General features: G+C 43.4%; 3 protein-coding genes across 8 annotated transcripts in view; 2 read left to right on the top strand and 1 right to left on the bottom strand.

The window, feature by feature from the left end:
- The first annotated feature begins 1,191 nt into the window (after positions 1 to 1,191).
- nt5dc3 (5'-nucleotidase domain containing 3) lies at positions 1,192 to 15,993 on the top strand. 4 transcript variants are annotated; one of them, XM_088995641.1, is made up of 15 exons: positions 1,193 to 1,576; positions 2,791 to 2,975; positions 3,136 to 3,210; positions 3,275 to 3,330; positions 5,818 to 5,908; positions 5,983 to 6,120; positions 10,790 to 10,850; positions 10,922 to 11,024; positions 12,540 to 12,641; positions 12,770 to 12,851; positions 12,915 to 13,001; positions 14,211 to 14,351; positions 14,415 to 14,479; positions 14,553 to 14,753; positions 15,855 to 15,993. In XM_088995641.1, exons 1-15 carry the CDS (start codon positions 1,345 to 1,347, stop codon positions 15,922 to 15,924), a joined length of 1,689 nt encoding a protein of 562 aa, XP_088851767.1. In that variant the 5' UTR covers positions 1,193 to 1,344; the 3' UTR covers positions 15,925 to 15,993. The 4 variants fall into 4 exon arrangements, with proteins under 4 accessions (XP_088851770.1, XP_088851767.1, XP_088851768.1 ...); XM_088995642.1 differs by lacking the exon at positions 15,855 to 15,993 and adding an exon at positions 15,708 to 15,846; XM_088995643.1 differs by lacking the exon at positions 15,855 to 15,993 and having other exon boundaries at positions 1,195 to 1,576; positions 14,553 to 14,917.
- Positions 15,967 to 21,800, top strand: LOC148898471 (opsin-VA-like). The gene is made up of 4 exons (XM_088995645.1): positions 15,967 to 16,276; positions 18,233 to 18,561; positions 19,650 to 19,895; positions 21,454 to 21,800. The coding sequence occupies exons 1-4, from the start codon at positions 15,967 to 15,969 to the stop codon at positions 21,598 to 21,600; spliced, it is 1,032 nt and encodes a 343-aa protein (XP_088851771.1). The 3' UTR covers positions 21,601 to 21,800.
- Positions 21,801 to 24,619: 2,819 nt separating this feature from the next.
- Positions 24,620 to 25,361, bottom strand: part of kcnd2 (potassium voltage-gated channel, Shal-related subfamily, member 2) — a 20,935-nt gene continuing 20,193 nt past the window's right edge. For all 3 annotated transcript variants that reach the window (XM_088995638.1, XM_088995639.1, XM_088995640.1), the window contains one exon: positions 24,620 to 25,361. This exon is cut by the window's right edge and continues 1,174 nt beyond it. The gene's annotated coding sequence lies outside the window, so the exon portion shown is untranslated.

Raw genomic sequence — 25,361 nt, 5'->3', positions numbered from 1 at the left:
CCCGCGATAAGAAGAAAGGAGCGTCGGCGCAGAGCACCGATGTGTATGTGGAACTGTCGCGGCTTGGAATTGAAGCGGATTTATGTGGGACAGGAGATGTGAGACAATCTCTTTTCGTCAATGGATGCTACAGCTGCGTGTTTGCTTTCAACATTTATCTTGTAGTCGACGTGCACATTCCACCATGATGTCCCTGATCCACTGCTGAAATGGATGCTTTGATCCTCTCCTCTTTCATCTAGAACTGCTTCATGTCATCACAAAGAGGGTACAGCAAGTCCTGAAGAATGAATGACTCTCTGTGTCTTTGTGTTGTCATATTATTTGTTATGTAGTTTTTTTTTGCTCTTTTGACCTTCCAGCAGCTCATGTATTTTGTTTGTCTACTTTCCTTCCTTTCATCACTTTGCTCCTGTGATATGTAAATTTCTCCACTGCGAGACTAATAAAGGCAAATCCAATCCAATCCAAACATGAAAACGGCACTTTGCCGGGACAGGGGAGTTTCTTTTGGCCAAGCTTTCACATCGGATGCCCTTCCTGATAATAATAATAAATTTCATTCATAAGCGCCTTTCAAAATTCTCAAGGAAACTTTACAGTCACAGGATATTTTTTCTGAGGATGAGCAGCGGCAGCTACACGCGCCAGCGTTCACTCAACCCGGAAGTAACAAGAACAAAAACAACAACAACAATAATATACATATACATACAAATATACACACACACACACATACAATATATATATATATATATATATATATATATATATATATATATACACAGTAAAGTCTCGTTATATCGATATTCTCGGGAATCGGAAAAAACATCGATATAACCAGACTATCGATATCTCCGATCCTGCGGCATGTACATTTTCTCCTTGCGTTCATAGAAATAGTATCGTAATAACCAGTACTATCGTTATAAGCGATATCGATATAACGAGACTTTACTATATATATATGTGTGTGTGTGTGTGTGTGTGTGTGTGTGTGTGTGTGTGTGTGTGTGTGTGTGTGTGTGTATAAACTATATAATACAAACACACAGACAATAAGCACACGGACAAAATCAGCACACAAATACACGCACACTAACATGCAGACACACGCAATCAGCACACACACGAACACACACAAATAAGCACCCAAATAAGACCGAACTCGGCTATCAAATGACTATTTTGACACTTTTATTTCCCCGTGTCCGGATGCGACTCGCTGATTGGCTGCGGGCTTGCCGAACGCGGAAGTGACGTCGCGACGCCCTCTCGGGTCTTGACTCTCCTCCCAGTCGACGAGATAGAGTTCTCGGCGCTGCTCGCTCGTAAGCACCGACGATGGGCCACTTGTCGGCGCCGCCGTCGCGTCTCTTGTCCGCGGGGATCTCCAGCTTGCTCCGACGTCACGTCTTGAAGGTTCGCCACCATCTCTGCGCGGCGTCCCGACGGAGCCGCGGGCGGAGTGACTCGCTTTCACTTTGGCGTCCGCGCGCGTCCGCTCGGACCGTCCACAGCGGCTCGGCGGACAGCTTGTGGTCCGTCTACGAGCAGGCGAAAAGACACACTCAAGGTAGGAGTAAGTTGACCCTCGCTGTCATTAATCAGGAGCCTTTCGGTACGCCCGATGGATTGGACGTCAGAGGTCACGTGGGCTTATTGACTCCACCGAGGAGACCTCCTCGACAAGTGCAATGAAATGACAGCGGCTAGCTGTGCGGTCAAATACAAAACTTGGACAAAGTCCATGACCGCCACTGGAACTCTTACTAGGGCCGTACTGATGATTTATGAAGACAAAATATATAAATACGTATAAATATTGTATAAATCAAATGCAGTATGATGGGAAACATTTGATTGTGAGAGAGTATTTTTGGATTGGAGCTAGCTGGATAGCTAATCCATTAGCTATCTAGATAGCTATCTATCTATTAGCTGGCTAGCTTGCTAGCTAACTATTTGAGTCAGGAAACATATTAGCTATGTAGCTATCTATTCGCTAACTCGCGAGCTTTCGGTGTATTTGAGCTATCTATTGGCTATCTATTAGCCATCTATTTACTACCTATTAGCTAACTGGTCGGCTATCTATTAGTTATATAGCTAGTTGTGTAGCTGGAGCTGGCTATCTATTAGCTTTGTATTAGCTATCTATTTACTACCTATTAGCTAAGTGGCCAGCTCGCTAGCTTTCTGGCTGGCTATCTATTAGTTATATAGCTAGTTGTCTAGCTGGCTATCTATTGGCTATCTATTAGCTTTCTATTAGCTTTCTATTCGCTATCTATTTACTACCTATTAGCTTACTGACTGGTTAGCTAGCTTTCTGGCTGACTCACTATAGCTAGTTGTCACGCTGGCTATCTTAGCTTTCTATTGGCTACGTATTAGTTACCTATTAGCTAACTGGCCGGCTAGCTAGCTATCTGGATGGCTATCTATTAGTTATATAGGTAGCTGTCTAGCTGGCTATCTATTAGCTAGCTAACTTTCTATCTTTACTTCCGGGTTGCGTGAACGCTGGCGTGTGTGGCTGCCGCTGCTCACCCACAGAAAAAAACCAATCCCTTGACTAAAGTGACCTTGAGAGTTTAGAAAGGCGCTTAGAAATCAAATGTATTATGATGATGATGATGATTATTATTATTCTTATTAAGAGTGGCACTTAGGGCATCTCGCAGGCATCTTGCTCCAATCGCGAGAGTGACCAAGTGCAGGCGGGCTTTTTCTTCTTCTTTTTTTACACAATGTCAACGTCCTTGTCGTCGATGTGCGTACGGCCAGATGCCATGCCGTCCGTGTCCAGCGTGTCGGTGGACCCCGACAGCATCTTTGCCAACAACGAGATGAGCCTGCGGGACACGGAGGTCTACGGCTTTGACTACGACTACACGCTGGCCTTCTACTCCAGCCACCTGCACACGCTCATCTTTGACATTGCGCGGGACATCCTCATCAGCAAGCACAGGGTGGGCCTCTGGAGCCTTTTTAGGCTTTCCACCATCTTTTTCTAGCTTTCTATCTATTTGAGTTACTTCCGGGTTGAGTGAACGCTGGTGTGTGTGGATGCCGCTGCTGATTTATTTGCTATCTATTAGCGATATATTTGCTATCTATCTGTCTACCTAGTATCCGGAGGGTCTGCGAGCGTATGAATACGTTCCTAATTTTGCCGTGAGGGGCCTTCACTACGATGTCCAGAAAGTAAGCCGCGTGGAGCCCATCCAAAATATTTTCCGCCGGTCAACGTGGCTGTTTGTCGCCCTAGGCTCTGCTGATGAAGATCGATGCCTTCCACTACATCCAACTGGGCACCGTCTACAGGTGAGAGCCGCCCGCACACCAGGTCAGGAGCTCCATCAAAAAGCCTTCACTTTCTTCAGGGAGGAGAATTACAAATAGAAAAAAAAGTCTGAAAAAAAAGGCGGGGTTGTGATGTATGTATGTATGTATGTATGTATGTATGTATGTATGTATGTATGTATGTATGTATGTATGTATGTATGTATGTATGTATGAATGAATGAATGAATGAATGTATGTACAGTAAAGTCTCGTTATATCGATATTCAAGGGAGTCCGAAAAAATATCGATATAACCGGGACTATCGATATATCCGACCCTGTTTGCATGTAATTTTCTCCGTGCGTGAAATAGTATCGATATAACCGGGACTATCGATATATCCGATATCGATATAACGAGACTTTACTGTATGTATGTATGTATGTATGTATGTATGTATGTATGTATGTATGTATGTATGTATGTATGTATAATAATCCATTTTATTTCAAGTGCCTTTCAAAGCTCTCAAGGACACTTTACAGTCACAGACAAGCCTAGATACAATAATATATAAAATACAATTATAAATAGAATACAATAAATAAAATACAATTACAGTAAAGTCTCGTTATATAGATATCGGTTATATTGATAGTACTGCTTATTACAATACTATTTTAATTTCTCTGCAAATTTCTAGTCTTTTATGTATAAGTAGTTCCGGTTAGTACGATACTTGGTTATTACGATAATCCGGTTACTACAGTGCCCTTTCATCTCCCACCAGCCATTTTGCTCTGCTTATATCGATACAAAAGCAGCTTAAGCTGAATCAATATTTTCTTAAGGATTTCAATACAGTACCACCATTAACGAAATCTGTATCGGTAACACCAATGGTCACGTGACCAGCTTTCGTGTCTTGCTCTGTGTAGCAGAGCTGCAATAGCATCTGAAACATACTGTAGTCTTTTTATGCAGTATACCGTTGTTCAACACCAATTTCAAGCATGGGGAAATGTAAGAATTATGACCTCGGAACGAAGTACAAGGCAATAGTGGCTGTGGAGGAGAATCCAACAAGGAGCAAATCCTCCATTGCGAAAGAGTTCGACTTGCCGGAGAATACTTTATCAACGTAAGTAATGTAAACGTTGCAGTTTTTGTTTTCCATACATATATTTAATTGTGTTGTATTCAGATATCTTTATCGCTTGCAATAATCACTGCTTTTCATACAGTATGTACATGCTGGCGTTCGTGGTTTCTCTCGTGTGTATAGAACAACGTGAGGATTTTGCATTGGTTGAATTTTACAAAGGAAATAGTCATTAAAAAGTGTAAAGAAGTTTTTATTCAATGCATAAGTTTATTTTTCACTTCACTACAGTACAAAAGCATGCTAGATACGTAATCCACGAACTCAAGGAAAAAATTATATGCCATATCAAAGATCCTCCATTTATTGCCCACTTTTAAAGGACAACCGACGTCTCCGGACAAGTTGTGTCCATAATTTGTAAAATGGTTTCAAATGACTTCTACTCAGCGTATTTTACAAAGATTCCGCCGCATATAATTATATTTTACGTTTTACGACTCGCTCTGAATATTCAGGAAGTCTTGTTTTTGAGTTGGTGACGAGTCCGTACGTGACGTCACTGAAGGAACGCCCCTGACCGAAAAAAAAAAGGACACATTATAGCAGTCCTTCCATCACGTCAATGTATTTTGTTGTACTTGTTTGGTCTGAAAACCTCGTGTTGCACCTAAAAGCCGCCAGAAGAGGGGGACCAAGCTCCATGGAAGGAATTTATCAGCCTGTGGAAACGGGCTGATTAATTCCTCACAGGAGGTTGGACGCCATTTTCTGCCTCTTTTTGGGTGATACATTTCCCCCCAATGTTGCCTCAAAATGGCACGGAATAAATTGTTTAATCGATTGCAAACATGTATGCTTTCTTCTTCAGAACTATTTGAATCATATTCTTAACTGGATGTGGAACAAGAAAGCATATTATCCGAATCTGAAGTCATTGTTTTGATTCTCCAGCAAGGCAAGACGTCTTGGCGTGACGTCACGAACTGGGGGCGGGACTTTCTGAAACTGGCCACTCCCGGGTTCAAATTGAAGTACTTTTTAGACACTTGAAGTCATTTTTATTGGTGTTTTGCATTTGACTAAAAATATCATACTGCGTGTTTTGGGTATTTTAGATGCGATAAAACGTTTTTCTGATGTCAGTTAGGAAACAAAAAAATGATGTCGGTTGTCCTTTAATGCAGTTCGGCGCAGGATCGGATATATTGATAGTCCGGTGATATCGATATTTTTTCCGACTCCTGAGAATATCGATATAACGAAACTTTACTGTATAAATAGAATTAAGAGAAATAACCTTCATCCTGTGACTGTAAAGTGACGTTGAAAGTTTTGATGATTATTATTATTATTATTATAATAACTACAGTTGGCACTTTGCGAAAGGGATCAGTGGCGCCTAACGTTTTGTTGTGGGCAGGGGTCTGGATCCCGTCCCCGACGAGGAAGTCATCGCCATGTACGATGGCTGCCACGTCCCTCTTGAGATCATGAGCGATTTCTACGGCAAGGTAAAAGCCGTCCGGTCCCATCCTGGCGTCCATGCCGGCGCCCTCCCACGTCCGCATGGTCTTCTCTCACGCAGAGTTCTCACGGCCACTCCATGAAACAGTTCATGGACATCTTCTCGCTGCCGGAGATGAGCCTCCTGTCGTGCGTCAACGACTTCTTCATGAAGCACAACATCGACTACGAGCCGGTGCACCTCCACAAAGACGTCAAGGTGAAATGAAATGAAAAGTGGCTAGCTGTGCGCTCAAATACAAAGCAAGGACAAAGTCTCGGGCCGTACTGATGATTTATCAAGACAAAAGTATAAATATAACTCAAATGTAGTGTAATGGGAACCTTTTGATTGTGAGAGAGTATTTTTGGATTGGAGCTAGCTCGCTAGCTAATAATGCAAATTTCCCCCTTGTGGGACTAATCCATTCGCTATCTAAGATAGCTAGCTATCTATTAGCTGGATAGCTAGCTAGCTAACTTTTTGAGTCAGGAAACATCTATTAACTAGCTATGAATCAGCTATCTCGCTAGCTTTCGATCTATTAGAGCTATCTATTTGCTATCTATTAGCTATTTATTTATTACCTATTAGCTAACTGGCCTGCTAGCTAGCTTTCTGGCTGGTGATCTATTAGTTATATAGGTAGTTGTCTAGCTGACGATCTATTGGCTATCTATTAGCTTTCTATTAGCTATATATTTGCTACCTATTAGCTAACTGGCTGGCTATCTAGTTTTTTGGCGGGCTATCTATTAGTTCTATAGCTAGTTGTCTAGCTGGCTATCTATTAGCTTTCTAGTATCTATCACATTGGTACATATTAGCTAACTGGCCGGCTAGCTAGCTTTCTGGCTGGCTATCTATTTGTTATATAGCTAGTTGTCTAGCTGGCTATCTATCAGCTTTCTATTAGCTTTATATTTACTACCTATTAGCTAACTGGCCGGCTAGCTAGCTTTCTGGCTGGCGATCTATTAGTTATATAGCTCGTTGTCTAGCTGGCTATCTATTGGCTATCTATTAGCTTTCTATTAACTATATATTTGCAACCTATTAGGTAACTGGCCGGCTAGCTAGCTTTCTGGCTGGCTATCTATTAGTTATATAGCTAGTTGTCTAGCTGGCTATCTATCAGCTTTCTATTAGCTTTATATTTGCAACCTATTAGGTAACTGGCCGGCTAGCTAGCTTTCTGGCTGGCTATCTATTAGTTATATAGCTAGTTGTCTAGCTGGCTATCTATTGGCTATCAGCTTTCTATTAGCTTTATATTTGCAACCTATTAGGTAACTGGCCGGCTAGCTAGCTTTCTGGCTGGCTATCTATTAGTTATATAGCAAGTTGTCAAGGCTAAGCGCTCGGCCCACGCGCGCCCAGTGCTTGTTTTGGGGTGTTGCTGCGCGCTAACCTTGGGTTGGGTGGCGATGGCGGCGCCGTTTTTTTTCCCTGTCCGACCCAGAATTTTGGCGGTGCGACCTGCACCTATTTGCTGACGTGGTGATCTTTGACCCCGGAGCGTGAAGGTTACCTCCGCCTCGGGCGCACTGTGTCCCTCGTGTGTTTGACCTTTTCGGCACACATTCATCCGCACGGGTGTTGTTTAGCGCCGTACAGCCAGCGGCTTCCTAATTTTGGCGACTGAGACCCCAGCATCTAAATATAAACGTGCAATCATTCCTTTGGCTGCGTGTCTCTGTCTTTTACAAAGTGCAAAAATGTGTCCAGGACCCACACAATATGGACTTTTAGGATGACATAAACATTCAATTCAGCGTAAGAAACCTTGGACTCTCTTATTTCATCAGAAAAAAAAGAGTTAATTCCTAAATGATATGGCTCTGGAGTTATCTGAGCTTGAAATGAGGGTGCCTGTCCAAAATACATCTTGGTTGATATCGTGCTTCAACAGCTGAAACTGTAACAAAGCAAGTACATGGAAAAGGGAGAAATGCTGCCCCCTTGTGGAGTTAAAGGGAAACAATAATAATAATCTATTTCATTTCTAAGCGCCTTTCAAAACTCAAGGTCACTTTACAGTCACAGGATCAGTTTTTCTGCGGGTGAGCAGCGGCAGCCACATGCGCCAGCGTTCACTAAAGCCGGAATAACTCAATTCGATAGAAAGTTAGCTAGCTAGCTATCTAATAGATAACTAGCTAGCTAGTTAGATAGTGAATAGATAGAAAATAGATAGATAGCTAGGTAGACAGCTAGCTAGATAGCGAATAGATAGAAAATAGCTAGCTTGCTAGGTAGCCAGCCAGCTAGTTAGATAGCGAATAGATAGCAAATAGACAGATAGCTAGGTAGCCAGCTAGCTAGTTAGATAGCGAATACATAGCTAGCTAGGTAGCCAGCAAGCTAGTTAGATAGCGAATAGATAGCTAGCTAGGTAGCCAGCAAGCTAGTTAGATAGCGAATAAGTAGCCAGCTAGCTAGGTAGCCAGGTTTTCAAAACTCGATGATGAGCAAACTCGGTATGAATATTATTTTAAACACGGCCAGAAGTTTGGCCAACGCTTTATCGGCACCCAAGCATGAAAAAACAAAACTCAAACAAATTGGGGGATGGTGCTCGACGTCCTCTTTTCAATTCCCGAATCAATTTGTGAATAGCAGTGAAGGAGTTAAAAAGACGGGGGAGGGGAGTGTCGTGGCCGGTCCTTCATTCTGGGAGACACATCAATCCACATTTTATGTTATAATAATAATAATAATAATAATAATACATTTTATTTCAAGCCTCTTTCAAAGGACACGATAGTCACAGAGATGTAGATTTGTTTTTTCTTAAAATTGGACACAAAAAATACCTGACATATTTACAAGAACTAGTACCAACAAGAAACAATTTAACAGGTGGTAGATTTTCTTTTAAAAAACAAAACAGTTGGGTGATAGAAGTCCATTTTGTTTTTCAAGAAAGAAAAATATCTAAATCTAAATCTATCTAAATAGCTATCTAGCTGGCTATATGGCTATCTAGCTGACTACCTCGCTAGCTATATTGCTGGCTACCTAGCTAACTATCTATTTGTTTATCTATTTCTTATCGATCTAGGTAGCTGACTGTCTATTAGTTTTCTATTAGCTAGCTAGCTAGATAGCGAACTAACTTTCTATCTATTTGAGTTATTCCGGGTTGAGTGAACGCTGGCGCATGTGGCTGCCGCTGCTCACCCACAGAAAAACTTATCCCGTGACTGTAAAGTGACCTTGAGAGTTTTGAAAGGCGCTTAGAAATGAAATGTATTATTATTATTATTATTATTATTATGCTCAATCGTCTTTGATGAAAAGGCAAATAGTCTTTGGGGTATTTTGAGAGGGCAGAAAAAGCAGGCCGCCCGCCCGCCGACCCTTGCCGCTCGTCATCATCTCATGTTTACGGCTCATCCAGGTGGGATAATCTCAAAGGGTGGACGAAAGCCGATTGTTCTGGAAGCAGCTGCCTCATCGGACCTCTCAGAAGTAATGACAATTCACCCCCCCCCCCCCCCCCAAAAAAAAAATGGAAGGAGGACTTTTTTATAATAATAATAATAATAATAATAATAATAATATAAGAGTAATAATAATACATTTCATTTCTAAGCGCCTTTAAAAACGCTCAAGGTCACTTTACAGTCACAGGATCAGTTTTTCTGTGGGTGAGTAGTGGCAGCCACACGCGCCAGCGTTCACTCAACCCGGAAGTAAATATAAAGCTAGCTAGCCAGCGAGTACATAGCTAATAGATAGCTAACAGATACCTAGCTAGATAGCGAGTCAGTTAGATAGTGAGTAGATAGCTAGCTAGATAGCAAATAGCTCGCCAGATAGCTAATAGATAGCAAATAATAATAATAATAATAGTAATAATAATAATAATAATAATACATTTCATCTCTAAGTGCCTTTCAAAACTCTCAAGGTCATTTTACAGTCACAGGATCAGTTTTTCTGTGGGTGAGTAGTGGCAGCCACACACGCTAGCGTTCACTCAACCCGGAAGTAACTCAAATAGATAGAAAGCTAGCTAGCTAGCTAATAGATAGCCAACAGATACCTAGCTAGATAGCCAGTCAGTTAGATAGTGAATAGATAGCTGGCTAGATAGCAAATAGCTGGCCAGATAGCAAATAGCTAGCTAATAATAATAATAATAATAATAATAATAATAATAATAATAATATATTTCATTTCTAAGCGCCTTTCAAAACGCTCAAGGTCACTTTACAGTCACAGGATCAGTTTTTCTGTGGTTGAGCAGCGCAGCCACACGCGCTAGCGTTCACTCAAGCCGGAAGTAACTCAAATAGATAGAAAGCTAGCTAGCTAGCTAATAGATAGCCAACAGATACCTAGCTAGATAGCCAGTCAGTTAAATAGTGAATAGATAGCTAGCTAGATAGCAAATAGCTAGCCAGATAGCAAATAGCTAGCTAGCTAATAATAATAATAATAATAATAATAATAATAATATATTTCTTTTCTAAGCGCCTTTCAAAACGCTCAAGGTCACTTTACAGTCACATGATCAGTTTTTCTGTGGGTGAGTAGTGGCAGCCACACGCGCCAGCGTTCACTCAACCCGGAAGTAACTCAAATTAGATAGAAAGCTAGCTAAATAGATAAGATACCTAGATAGCTCCTGTGTTTCCTGACTCAAATAGGTAGCTAGCTAATAGATAGCTATCTATCTAGATAGCTAATAGATTAGTCCCTCAAGGGGGAAATGTGTATTTAGCGAGCTAGCCCAGCATGGTTGCGTTTTGGAAAAGTGACAAACCATTGAAAGTGGTCAAAAGGGAGCCACACCAGGAACAGCATCATGCTGTTGTCCTTCATCTTGATTTTCTTTTTCAGTTTTTTGTTATTTGTTTGTTCTGTCTCCACCGGACAGGAAGCCATCAGAGACGTTCATGTCAAGGGCATCATGTATCGGGCGGTGGAGGCCGATATCGGTAAACGGGCCGTTCGCCGGCAGGGCGAGAGCCGGCGGATCCGACTGATTTTGCCAGAGGCGCTTTTGCAGGCAAATACATTTGCTACGGCGAGCAGAGCCACGCCGTACTCAAGAAGCTGCGCCAGCACGCCAAGAAGATGTTCCTGGTCACAAACAGCCCCTTCGACTTTGTGTGAGGGCCGAGCGCTCACTGAGCCGACGCGTCCATCCCGTGCTAGCGTCCAAATAATAATACATTTCCTTTCTAAGCGCCTTTCAAAACTCTCAAGGTCACTTTACAGTCACAGGATACATTTTTATGTGGGTGAGCAGCGGCAGCCACACGCGCCAGCGTTCACTCAACCCGGAAGTAACTCAAATAGATCGAAAGCTAGCTAGCTAATAATAATAAAAATACATTTGATTTTAAACTGCCTTTCAAAACTCTCACGGTCACTTTACAGTCACAGGATAATTTTTTCTGTGGGTGAGAAGCAGCAGCCACACGCGCCAGCAGTCAACCCGGAAGTAACTCAAATAGATAGAAAGCTTGCGAATAATAATAATAATAATAATAATACATTTGATTTATAAGTGCCTTTCAAAACACTCAAGGTCACTTTTGAGTCACATGATAATTTTTTTCTGTGGGTGAGGAGCGGCAGCCACACGCGCCAGTGGTCACTCAACCCGGAAGTGACTCAAATAGAAAGAAAGCTAGCTAGCTAATAATAATAATAATACATTTGATTTATAAGTGCCTTTCAAAACACTCAAGGTCACTTTTGAGTCACATGATAATTTTTTTCTGTGGGTGAGGAGCGGCAGCCACACGCGCCAGTGGTCACTCAACCCGGAAGTGACTCAAATAGAAAGAAAGCTAGCTAGCTAATAATAATAATAATAATACATTTGATTTATAAGTGCCTTTCAAAACACTCAAGGTCACTTTTGAGTCACATGATAATTTTTTTCTGTGGGTGAGTAGCGGCAGCCACACGCGCCAGTGGTCACTCAACCCGGAAGTGACTCAAATAGAAAGAAAGCTAGCTAGCTAATAATAATAATAATAATAATAATACATTTTATTTATAAGTGCCTTTCAAAACTCTCAAAGTCACTTTACAGTCGATAGAAAGCTTGCTAGCTAGCCAATCGATAGCTAACAGATACCTAGCTAAATAGCCACCCAGCTAGATAGTGATTAGCTAGCTAGATATCCAGATAGCTAATAGATAGCGAACAGCTAACAAATGATGATGATAATAATAATAATTATTATTATTATTTGCTAATTAATAATAATTTGCACTTTGCTGCTGTGAAATGTAAATTTCTCCACTGCGAGACTAATAAAGGCAAATCCAATCCAATAGTATTAGTAATAATAATAATAATAGTAATAGTAATAATAATACTAATAAGAATAAGAATAATAGATAGCTAATCGATAGCTAGCTAGATAGCTAGCCGGCCAGCCAGACCGCTAATAGATAGCTAATAGCTAGCCAGCCTGCTAGACCACTAATAAATATCTAATAGCTCGCTAATAGATAACAGATAGAAAATCGATAGCTATGTAGGTAGCTTGATAACTAGCTCGACAGTCATAATTTATGATGTAACAGGAACCCCAACCATTCATTGTTTTCAAAGTTTACTGACGACCTGCTGTTGAAACACCCCCTCCCCATTGCCCCCCCCCCAGGGATCGAGGCATGACCTACATCGTCGGCGGGGACTGGAGGGACCTCTTTGATGTGGTCATCGTTCAGGCGGATAAACCCAGCTTCTTCAACGATAGGCGAAAGTAAGCGCTTTGGGGAGGGTCAGGGGTCAGGGGTCAGGGGAGGGTCCCTTTGCCCTTGTTTCCTTTCATTCTGGCAGCAGACGTGGAATGCGGACACCCCCTTGCCATAACGTGAGCCATATTTGCAGGCCTTTCAGGCGCGTGACCGACAGGGGCGCCCTCCTGTGGGACAGAATCCACAAGTTGGAAAAGGGCCAGATCTACAAACAGGTGCGTACAACGACCCCTGACCACCCAGAGGAAAGCCTTTGACCATTGGGTCCCGTTTCCAAGGGGAACCTCTACGACTTCCTGAGGCTGACTGGCTGGCGAGGATCCAAAGTGCTCTACTTTGGCGACCACATCTACAGCGACTTGGCGGTAAGAAAGACATCGGCAGGCTCACGGCCACTAGGGGGCGTGTGGAGACTTGGAAGTAAAGATAGAAAGCTATCTCGCTAATAGATTGCCAATAGATACCCAGCTAGACAGCTAGCCATATAACTAATAGATAGCCAGTCGGATAGCTAGCTAGTTGGCCGGTTAGCTAATAGGTAGCAAATAGATAGCTAATAAAAAGCTAATAGATAGCCAATAGATCAAAAGCTAGCTAGATAGCTAATATGTTTCCTGATTCAAATAGTTAGCTAGACAGCTAATAGATAGCTAGCTATCTTGATAGCTAATTGATTAGTCCCACAAGGGTGAAATTTGCATTATTAGCTAGCTAGGCCATTGGAGCGCTCACCTGTCTATGCTGCGTGGAACGAGAGCCTCCCGGGAGGCGTGTCCGCGCAGGCCGTCTCCGCGGCCATTATCGCCAGCGTCCGCCTCGTAGCCAAAGTGGCCCCCGTGCCGGCGCCGTTCCAAACGCGTCGTCCATCTCGCCTGCCATCGGCTCTAAGTGACGTTAATGAAAGGCGCCGTTAACATCTGCGGCGCGATGCCCCCGCCGCCCCTGGCTGGCGACCAGCTGTCAATCACATTACTGGCATGGACAGCGCGGTGGCGGCGGCGACCATTCGTGCATGTTTCTACAAGGGAAAACTCGGGCTGGCCCCAGCCGTATATGCACAGGTAACACCTGATTTACGACCAGCTCGACTTACGACCACCTGTACTTACGACCACGACCTCGTAGAATTAAAATGTTCAAAAGAGGGTCTCTATTTTTAACATTTTAATTCTACGAGGTGCTAGCAGGCCGGCAACGCGTACGACAATTTTGGCCAGCCAGCCAGCATCTCACTCTCGCACAGCAATCGACTGTGTGATTGCACTAGAGGGGGGGGGAGTTTGCCAGTCATTTAGCCTCAGAGTCTCTATTCAACATTTTTGAATGGATTTCGACTTAGGACCATTTTGACTTACGACCATTTGGTCAGAACGGAACTTGGTCGTAAGTCGGATGTTACTTGTAACTGGCTGCACTTTGACCTCAACTGGCAACTCAAACCACCTCCTCGCCATTGCCACGATGGCAAACGCCCCATTGCCACAAAAGTGGTGCAAACAACGTCCCGATGAGATGGACCGTGAATGAGTCCAAGACGCCGAGACCGGCACATTGACCCTCGCTCCCCCGGCCAGGATCTGACCCTGAAGCACGGCTGGAGGACGGGCGCCATCGTCCCCGAGCTGAGGAAGGAAATCAAGATCATGAACACGGAGGAGTACGTGCACACCGTCAGCTGGATGCAGACCCTGACCGGCCTGATTGAGCAGATGCAGGTCAGCCCACCGCCGTCGCCCTCCCCCGAGGCCGTCGTGACCTCACACGCCGCTCCCACGCAGGTCCGCCGAGACGCCGCCTCGCAGGCCGTGGTGGGGGAGTGGATCCGAGAGCGCGAAGCCATGAGGTGAGCCGTTTTCCCAAATTTGGGTTCTGGGTTGGATGCCGCAATGACACCCCCCCCCCCCCTGATTTTGCAGGCCGCTCACCAAGCAGATGTTCAACCCGCAGTTCGGCAGCCTGTTCCGCACTTATCACAACCCCACGTACTTCTCGCGCCGGCTGTCGCGCTTCGCCGACATCTACATGGCGTCCATCAGCTGCCTGCTCAACTACGACTTCCAGCACACTTTCTTCCCGCGCCGGACGCCGCTGCAGCACGAGTCCGCCTTGGTCCAGGGGTAGGCCCCCGCCCAGAGTCCCCAATGAAGTCTTTTGACCACTTGAAACGTGTGGATGGTCCCCATGGGGCGTGCGGTGTTGTGCCCGACTCAGTTACTGAGCGCTTTCTCACTTTGTTGTTGTTTTTTGGCACAATTTGCAAAATGTCCGAAATATGCTTGAATGACGTGTTCTCCTCTTGTTATTGTACTTGTGTAGCGGTAGTAGGGGGGGGGGGGTTCTGCTGCTATGAGAATATCAAAAGGGACCCTCGGATGATATGCAGAATTAAATGAGCAGTACGTCTGTGTAAGCTCTCAGTGGTACAGGAGTGGTCCATCGATGAAAAGGTTTCTTCAGCCGTCATCTGGACTTCTTTCAAGGTCGTTTTGGTCCTCATCCGAAAAGCTTTGTCAGCGAACAATTTTTTTTCTGGTAGCTCTGGCCCTATATATATATATATATGCCAGACCTGTGGTTTGACCTCTATTATCCTGACTGATTATGGTCTGTGCCTGACCACGATTGCCCCATTCGCCCTGGTATCACCTCATCAGCATGACTAAGCCTATGCGGTAACGATCTAAGGATTTTGTTGTAAGCACGATCCAAATTGAACCTCACCCCACCATGGCGATTTAGTGAAGGATTTTGCTGTTTTATAAAAATAGCTTCATTTACTCCCCTTTCAAAGCATCTATTTTCTTTCGTTAAGATTTTATCCTCATTGTCGTCAAATGAGCGGTTGCTAGCTTTTAAGTGCAAAGCAAAATTGTCATTTGCATAGTCGGCAGCGGCAGCCAATCAGAAGCAAATGTTTTATTTGAAAAAAAAAAAAAAAACATTTTTTTTTTCTTTGTAAAAGTTGTCGGCCACCCAGGTGGAGACGTTCTGTAAGTTGTACGCACAACGTAAAAGTTGCACGGCCGGGGCATCCGGGCAGACGTTATTTCAGACACTGAGTATATATATAGGGCCGGAGCTACCAGCAAAACTTTTAGTTCGCTGACGAAGCTTCTTGGATAAGGAGGTCCGACACCTTCAAAGATGACGGATGGAAAAACGTATTCATCAATTAAATGAGCAGGTCATTCCCATGACCCCCCTCCCTCCCAAACAAGCATGACGCCGTCACGCCGAATCCGGTTAGAAGGCAATTTGTCAAAGTACGGGCAGCTGCGCGGCGGATAACATCAAGGGAGCGAAGGAGGACCGCCCGGCAGCACTGGCGCCATGGACGGCGGCGGCAACGGCACGGCCGAGGCTCCCACCGTCTTCCCTTTGGCGGGCTACCGCGCGCTGGCCTTCCTGATGTTGCTCAACACGCTGCTGAGCGTCTTCAACAACGGGCTGGTGATTGCCGTGTCGCTGCGCAACCCGGGCCTGCTGCACCCCGTCAACGTCTTCATCCTCAGCCTGGCCGTGTCCGACCTGATGATCGGCCTGTGCGGCTCGCTGGTGGTCACCGTCACCAACTACCACGGCTCCTTCTTCATCGGGCGCGCCGCCTGCGTCTTCCAGGGCTTCGCAGTCAACTTCTTTGGTGAGTGCCGTAAGATTTATGGCTAAAAACGTCACATCAGAGCAGCTCCGATAACGCTTTTTAGATGTTTTATTTTTGGGGACACACGTTTTTTTTTTTACCTCAAATGGTCCCCGTGATGTGATTGTGTAAACCACAGGTGTCAAAGTCAAGGCCCGGGGGCCAAATGTAGCCCGCCACATCATTTTATTCGGCCCGCAAAAGCAAATCAAGTTCCATGATGCTTGCTAAAGTCTGAACCAAAATTTCAAATTGTCGCATGTAAAGCACATTATTCTTGACTTCAGATTTGAAAACTAGCTCTTTATATTTTTATACACATAGATACACACATAATTACATATATGTACGTAGACAATAAATAAATAACTAAATAAATGAACGCCGGTGCGTGTGGCTGCCGCTGCTCACCCACAGAAAAACTGATCCTGTGACTGTAAAATGACCTTGAGAGTTTTGAAGGGTGCTTAGAAATGAAATGGATTCTTCTTCTTCTTCTTTTTCTTCTTCTTCTTATTCTTATTATACAAATAAATAAATAAAATACATACCGGCTAGCTAGCTATGTGGCTGGTTATTAGTTATATAGCTAGTTGTCTAGCTGGGTATCTATTGGCTTTCTATTAGCTATCTATTTGCTACCTATTAGCTAACTGGCCGACTAGCTAGCTATCTGGCTGGCTATCTATTAGTTATATAGGTAGCTGTCTAGCTGGCTATCTATTAGCTAGCTAGCTTTCTATCTACAGTATTTCAGTTACTTCCAGGTTGAGTGAACGCTGGCGCATGTGCCTGCCACTGCTCACCCACAGAAAAACTCATCCTGTGACTGTAAAGTGACCTTGAGAGGTTTGAAAGGCGCATAGAAATGAAATGTATTATTATTATTATTATTATTATTATTAGCTTGTTATTTGCTATCTATTAGCTATCTGGCTAGCTATTTGCTATCTAGCTAGCTATCTATTCACTATCTGACTGGTTATCTAGCTAGGTATCTGTTGGCTATCTATTAGCTAGCTTTCTATCTATTTGAGTTACTTCTGCGTTGAGTGAACACTGGCGCGTGTGGCTGCCGCTGCTCACCCACAGAAAAACTTATGTTATGTGTGTAAAATGACCTTGAGAGGTTTGAAAGGCGCATAGAAATAAAATGTATTATTATTATTATTATTATAATAATTAGCTTGCTATTTGCTATCTATTAACTATCTGGCTAGCTATTTGCTATCTACATAGCTATGTAAAGGCGCTTACAAAGGAAATGAATTATTATTATTATTATTATTATTATTATTATTATTATTATTATTATTATTATTATTATTATTATTATTATTATTACACATACTGAAAAGGATGCTTTGATCCTCTCCTCTTTCATCTAGAACTGCTTCATGTCACAAACAGGGTGCAGCAAGTGCTGAAGAATGAATGACTCTGTGTCTTTGTGTTGTCATATTTGTTATTGTGTTTTTTTGTTTTTTGTTTTACTTGGTTACTTCCGGGTTGAGTGAACGCTGGCGCGTGTGGCTGCCGCTGCTCACCCGCAGAAAAAAATGTCCCGTGACTGTAAAGTGTCCTTGAGAGTTTTAAAAGGTGCTTAGAAATCACATGTACTATTATTATTATTATTATTATTATTATTATTACACATACTGAAAAGGACGCTTTGATCCTCTCCTCTTTCATCTAGAACTGCTTCATGTCACAAACAGGGTGCAGCAAGTGCTGAAGAATGAATGACTCTGTGTCTTTGTGTTGTCATATTTGTTATTGTGTTTTTTTTTTTGTTTTACGTGGTTACTTCCGGGTTGAGTGAACGCTGGCGCGTGTGGCTGCCGCTGCTCACCCGCAGAAAAAAATGTCCCGTGACTGTAAAGTGTCCTTGAGAGTTTTGAAAGGCGCTTAAAAATGAAATGGATTCTTCTTCTTATTATTATTAACCCCCGGCAGGCTTGGTGTCGCTGTGCACGCTGACCCTGCTGTCGTACGAGCGCTACAAAGCGGTGTGCAAGCGGCGCGCCGGGCGGCGGCTGGGCATGCGGCGCAGCGCCGGCGCGCTGCTCTGCGTCTGGCTCTTCTGCCTGTTCTGGGCCGTGGCCCCCCTGCTGGGATGGAGCGGCTACAGTCCCGAGGGCGTGCGCACCTCTTGCTCGCTGGCCTGGGAGGAGCGCTCCTGGAGCAACTACAGCTACCTCATCCTTTACACGCTCACCTGCTTCGTCTGCCCAGTTGCCGTCATCGTCTACTGCTACTCCAAGGTGCTGGCGTCCATGCGCAAGGTACCTGCCGTTTCGGGGCCGCGCCTTTCCCCCCCAAAAAAAAAAAATATATACAGTGATACCTCAGCTTACGAACGCTTTAGCTCACAAACATTTTGCCTTACGAACATTAAATTCGTGAGAATATAATCTTGGCATATGAACTAGTTTTCGGGAAATGAACCAAACCACACGGTCGATCAGCGCCACGGTGGCTGGCGGACTAGTTTTCGTCACCCCCTTTCTTTGAGTGCAGACGTGGTTTGTTATCAAGTGGAGTACTTTTACTATTATGGGACCAAAAAAGACCCCACCACAGGCTAGTGTTCAGCCGAAGAGGACACAAAAGAAAATGATGGTCGAGCAGAAGGAGGAGATCAAAAAACGCAAACGAGGTCTGCGTTTGTGTGACTTAGCGTCCCGGTATCAGTACGCTAAGTCGGCCATTGCTACGGGTGGTTAAGGGTGTTCCTGTATTGTTTAAGCAACGGTCTCAGGCAATAGAAGAGGTTGAAAAACCTCTGTTGATATGGAGGAACAAAAAGCAGCTAGCAGGGGACAGTGTGAGTGAGGGTGTTTTTGTGAAAAAAGTGGCCTTGAGAGTTTTGAAAGTTGCTTATAAATGAAATGTCTTATTATTATTATTATTATTATTATTATTATTATTATTATTATTATTATTATTATTATTATTATTATTATTATCATCATTATTATTATTATTTATTATTGTTATTATTATCGCCGAGAAAGCACGGCAACTTCACTCAGATATCTTCAAGAGGCAACGACTTCAACGACCATCAAGGTAAATAAAACGACTTTATTATACAGTACAGTTTATTTCTGTGATGACAATACAATAGCACATTTATTATACATAAAATAAGGTCTGTTTTGTGTGATTTTATTGCCTATTTAGCAGAAAAGTACGTTTTATGGGGATCTATGAACGGATTATTCTCATTTTAATGGTCTCCTATGGGAAATTAATGTTTGGAAGGCACACTCTTCGCCTTCCACACACTTTCTGCGAACCAATTAAGTTTGTACGCTGCGGTATCACTGTCATGGCGGCGGGCGCTTTGTCCCCCCCCGACCCCCTCCAGTTGAACGAGAGCGTGGAGCCGCAGGTGGGCCACTCCTTGCGGAAGGAGACGGAGCACGCCGTCAAGATGGTCCTGGCGATGATCGTGGCCTTCTTCGTGTGCTGGCTACCCTACACGGCGCTGTCGGTGGCGGTGGTGTTGCGTCCGCAGCTGCGGATCCCGCCCCTGCTGGCCACCATGCCCATGTACTTTGCCAAGACCAGCCCCGTCTACAACCCGATCATCTACTTTCTGTCCAACAAGCAGGTGAGTCACTGGGGCGTGGATAGGACCCGATTCTGGGGCTGGAAGGGGTTAACTTTAGAACGCTTGGTGCGCTGGTCACAGCACAGGTTCCAGCTCAATGGCAAGAACAAGAACCGGGCAATAAACAGCCAGTGATCAGATGCCCAAAATAGAATAATAAGGTGGCCAAAGGAAGAGATTCGGACCACGGATGTTAAGACCCGAAAACCTCACCATGCAGATGTAATGGCTATTAGCTATCTATTGGCTATTTATTAGCTAGCTAGTTAGATATCTATCTGTTTGAGTTACTTCCGGGTTAAATGAACGCTGACTTGTGTGGCTGCCGCTGCTCACCCACAGAAAAACTTATCATGTAACCGTAAAGTGACCTTGAGAGTTTTGAAAGGCTCTTAGAAATGAAATATTATGATTATAATTTGCTTGCTATTTGCTATCTATTAGCTATATGGCTAGCTATTTGCTATCTAGCTGGCTATCTATTCACTATCTGACTGGTTATCTAGCTAGGTATCCGTTGGCTATCTATTAGCTCGCTAGCTAGCTTTCTATCTATTTGAGTTACTTCTGCGTTGAGTGAACACTGGCGCGTGTGGCTGCCGCTGCTCACCCACAGAAAAACTCATGCTATGTCTGTAAAATGACCTTGAGAGGTTTGAAAGGCGCATAGAAATAAAATGTATTATTATTATTATTATAATAATTAGCTTGCTATTTGCTATCTATTAACTATCTGGCTAGCTATTTGCTATCTACATAGCTATGTATTCACTATCTGACTGGTTATCTAGCGAGGTATCTGTTGGCTATCTATTAGCTAGCTAGCTAGCTTTCTATCTATTTGTGTTACTTCCGGGTTGAGTGAACGCTGGCACGAGTGGCTGCTGCTGCTCACCCACAGAAAAACTCATGCTATGTCTGCAAAATGACCTTGAGAGGTTTGAAAGGCGCATAGAAATAAAATGTATTATTATTATTATTATAATTAGCTTGCTATTTGCTATCTATTAACTATCTGGCTAGCTATTTGCTATCTACATAGCTATGTATTCACTATCTGACTGGTTATCTAGCGAGGTATCTGTTGGCTATCTATTAGCTAGCTAGCTAGCTTTCTATCTATTTGTGTTACTTCCGGGTTGAGTGAACGCTGGCACGAGTGGCTGCCGCTGCTCACCCACAGAAAAACTCATCCTGTGACTATAAAGTGACCTTGAAAGTTTTGAAAGGCGCTTATAAATCAAATGAATTATTATTATTATTAGTATTATTTGGGTTTTGGTTTTTCACGCTTGGGTGCTGATAAAGCGTTGAACATGGCCATTGGAAATGTTTTCCCTTTCCACAAGGAGGCAGCATTTGCCTTTTGTCCATGTTAGCGCTTTGTTAAAGTGCTATCTCAACCAAGTTGTATGCATTGCATTGTATTGTATTTTGGGTAGCCGCCTTCATTTCAAGCTCAGATAACTCCAGAGCCATATCACTTAGGAATGAACTGTCTGCGGCGTTATTTTTATTTCTTTTTTTGCGTCACGGGCGGCTCTTTTTGTCCCGTCAGTTTCGAGACGCCGCCGTGGAGATGCTGACTTGCAGACGACGCCCCCCGCGCGGGAGCGTCACCGACGAGGGCGTCGCCATGCGGCCTCTGAACAGGTGGCGCCCGCCCGGCAGGATCGGCAGGCACGGCAAGGTGCTGCCCCTCTGACCAAAGTTGCCCACCTCACGGATCCGACGGCTGTCCTTGGCCACTTCCTGAGGTAGACCGACGCCATCTTGTCACCAAGGTCGGCTTTGGGCGGAACCAAAAGGAAAATGACGGCTGGTATTTGTCTTGTCACGTTTCTGTCAATAAAATGTGTGTATCAGAAGCGTCCGCAGCAAGTTCCGATCCTGCGTCGTGGTTTATTCAACGGTCGTCAACGCATTCCGAGCAGAGTCACGGAGTGGCTTTTATTTAAAGGACAACCGACACCTTTTTTTTTGTTTCCGAACTGACAACAGAAAAACGTTTTGGAGCATCTAAAATCGCCAAAACACGCAGGATGATATTTTTAGTCAAATGCAAAACACCAATCAAAATGACTTAAAGTCTCCAAAAACTACTTCAAAATGAACCCGGAAGTGGCCAGTTTCAGAAGGTCCCGCCCCCTTGTTCGTGGTGTAACGCCAAGACGTCTTGCCTCGCTCGAAAATCAAAACAATGGCTTCAGATTCGGAGAATATGCTTTCTTGTTACTCATCCAGTTATGAATATGATTCAAATAGTTCTGAAGAGGAAAGCATACATGTTTGCAATCGATTAAATAATTTATTCCGTGTCATTTTGAGGCATCTGGACTGCAATGTAGCGTCCCAGAAAATGCACAAGATGGCGCCCAAGCTCCGTTGGAAATGGGCTGCTGGGAATTTTTGTGGGAATTTTTGTCAGCGAATATCAAATAGTTGTCTTGGTGCAACACACAAGGATTCACCATCGCATTATTTACAGTAAAGTCTCGTTATATCGATATTCAAGGGAGTCCGAAAAAATATCGATATAACCGGGACTATCGATATATCCGACCCTGTTTGCATGTAATTTTCTCAGTGCGTGCATAGAAATAGTATCGATATAACCGGGACTATCGATATATCCGATATCGATATAACGAGACTTTACTGTATATATGCTCGATTTAAAATCATAAATTTGCTAGTTTTGAAATCAAAAATTTCCTAGAATTAAAGTCACAAATTTGTTAGATTCAAACTTGCAAATTTGCGAGATTTAAAGTCACAAATTTGCTAGATTTAAAATCACAAATTTGCTAGTTTAAAACTAAAGAATTTGCGAGATTTAAAGTCACAAATTTGCTAGTTTAAAACTAAAAAATTAGCTAGATTTAAAGTCACAAATTTGCTAGAATTAGTTACAAATTTGCTAGATTCAAACTCGCATGCGTGCGTGCATAGAAATAGTATCGATATAACCGGGACTATCGATATATCCGATATCGATATAACGAGACTTTACTGTATGTGTTTTCCTTCTAATTTCGCCATCAACACGGATCAACATGAAGTTTTCAGACCAAAGAAAGTACCGCAAAATGCATTGAGCTGATGAAAGGACTGCGACAGTGTGTCCTTTCTCGGTCAGGGGCGTTCCTTCAGTGACGTGACGTCAGGACTCGTTACCAACTCAAAAACAAGACTTCCGGAATATTCAGCGCGAGTCTTAAAACGTAAAATATCACAATATGCGGTGGAATCTTTGTAAAATACGCCCAGTAGAAGTTATTTGAAGCCATTTTACAAATTATGGACACAACTTGTCCGGGGCGTCCTTTAAGCAAATATCGATTCAGCTTAAACTGCTTTTGTATCGATATAAGCAGAGCAAAATGGCTCGTGGGAGATGAAAAGGGCACCGTAGTAACCAGATTATCGTAATAACCCGGTATCGTACTAAACGGAACTAATTATACATAAAAGACTAGAAATTTGCCAGGAAATGAAAATACAGTAAAGTCTCGTTATAGCGATATCGGATATATCGATAGTCCCGGTTATATCGATACTATTTCGGAGTCGAATAGCGATATAACGAGACTTTACTGTAGTGCCGTAATATGCAGTACTATCAATATAACCGATATTGATATAACGAGACGTTACTGTACAGATGACGGCGCGGAAGAAAACCAAGATGGCCGACCCCCAAAACAGGTCAAACGGAAGGGGCGGCGCCCGGTCGTGTTTTCCCTTGGACAGATCAGACACCCACAGGAAGCAGAGACAAACTTTAATCAAACAGAATTTGGCAATGACGGCATGCAGATGCTTAACCCGACCGGACAGACGGACAAACGGACAGATAGAGAACGCCAACCCTCATCCAAAGCAAACTCAATCTAGAAGGATCCGAGTCAAGTCCCGTCTGTATTTACAAGCCCAAAAATGGTCTCCCGAGTCGCCGCCGCCACTTTCAGAGGACTTTCAACGACGCTGGGACGGTTCCAGCGGAATTTGTTCCGACCGCGCGCTTGTATCTCAGCTCGTCGGTGCGGCGCTGATATGTCCTTCTTACCCCGCAGACTAAAAACAGACGTGCGCTTTGCATTGGCATCGTTGCCGCCACGTCGCTGCTTTTTTGCATTGGCGCTAAGCTATTGTCGTCGTGGGACCAAAATGGGGGCCCGTTGTTGATTTAAAAAAGCAAAATGTTTTGCCTGCGGGTTTCATGCTAACACATAAGATGCTAAATGGGCCAATGAATCAACGTTAGCGCTCTGAAAATAGCTGACGAGCGATTGACAAAATACCACAAAAGATGCGTTCATTGACTTCAACTTGACATGCTGCCCGAAGATTCTCCACCAAATATCCTTGATTGCGTTTCAATAGAAATTTGTGTTCACTTGGGGGACGGGGGGGGGAGGGGAGGGCTGCCGAATCCTTAAATCTTATCAAGGTGATCCTGTTGTTTGAATGGGATCTGGGCGCAACCAAGTGACATTGGTAAACTTGAAAGGTCCCACTATGAAGGCCTTTGAAGGCCCATGAAGGCCTTTGCGGGGAGGAAATTGAACGACGAGTGTGCTGTGCTCTGTCATCACCCCCTCAAAAAAAATAAAAAAATATATATATATTATAAAATATATATATGTATATATATATATATATATATATATATATATATATATATATATATATATATATATATATATATACAGTGATACCTCAACTTACAAACTTAATTGGTTCCCAGAAAGTGTGTGTAAGGCGAAAAGTGAGTCTGCCAAACATTTATTTCCCATAAGAAACCATTAAAATGAGAATAATCCGTTCCCAGGTACCCATCAAACATAATTTTCTACTAAATAAGCCTTAAAACCACACAAAATAGACCTTATTTTATGTATAATAAATGTGCTATTGGATTGTAATGAAAGAAATAAACTGCACTGTATCATCAAGTGGTTTTATTGACCTTTGTGATGTCGTTCGTTGATGTCGTTGCCTCTTGATGATATCCATGTGAAGTTAGTTGCCGTGCTTTCTCACTCACACTGTCCCCTGCTCGCTGCTTTTGGTTAATCCAAATCAACAGAAGTTTTTCAACCTCTTCTATTGCCTGAGAATGTTGCATTTGTTTTTTCCTTTTTTTGCTAGCTTACGGTGGGCTAATTTTAGCGGTATGTATCAGTAAGTCATTGACGGATGTAATCTGGTAATTTTTCATTTTATGTAAATTATTTATTCTTTCTGCGCGAATGACCCACGGACCGGTACTGGTCCGCGGCCCGGGGCTTGTGGACCTCTGGCTTAGACAACACAGAAACACCCTTAGCCACACTTAGCAATGGTCGACTTAGCGTACTGGTACTGGGACGCTAAGTCACAGAAACGCACACCTCGTTGGCGTTTTTCGAGCATCTCCTTCTTCTGCTCGACCATCATTTTCTTTTGTGTCCTCTTCGTCTG

This window comes from Hippocampus bargibanti, linkage group LG05 (assembly GCF_051943395.1).
Source record: "Hippocampus bargibanti isolate YZ-2025 linkage group LG05, ASM5194339v1, whole genome shotgun sequence".
Taxonomy (NCBI): domain Eukaryota; kingdom Metazoa; phylum Chordata; class Actinopteri; order Syngnathiformes; family Syngnathidae; genus Hippocampus; species Hippocampus bargibanti.
The sequence above is the reverse complement of the archived record's forward strand: the minus strand, read 5'-3'. Positions and strand labels throughout refer to the sequence as shown.

Bases quoted from the DNA above. Each gene is read 5' to 3' on its own strand.
- nt5dc3 (XM_088995641.1), top strand. From the start codon at position 1,345: ATGGGCCACTTGTCGGCGCCGCCGTCGCGTCTCTTGTCCGCGGGGATC. The intron at 2,976-3,135 runs GTGGGCCTCTGG...CTGTCTACCTAG, and splicing joins TCCTCATCAGCAAGCACAGG to TATCCGGAGGGTCTGCGAGC. The intron at 5,909-5,982 runs GTAAAAGCCGTC...TCTCTCACGCAG, and splicing joins TGAGCGATTTCTACGGCAAG to AGTTCTCACGGCCACTCCAT.
- LOC148898471 (XM_088995645.1), top strand. From the start codon at position 15,967: ATGGACGGCGGCGGCAACGGCACGGCCGAGGCTCCCACCGTCTTCCCT. The intron at 16,277-18,232 runs GTGAGTGCCGTA...AACCCCCGGCAG, and splicing joins CTTCGCAGTCAACTTCTTTG to GCTTGGTGTCGCTGTGCACG. The intron at 19,896-21,453 runs GTGAGTCACTGG...TTGTCCCGTCAG, and splicing joins ACTTTCTGTCCAACAAGCAG to TTTCGAGACGCCGCCGTGGA.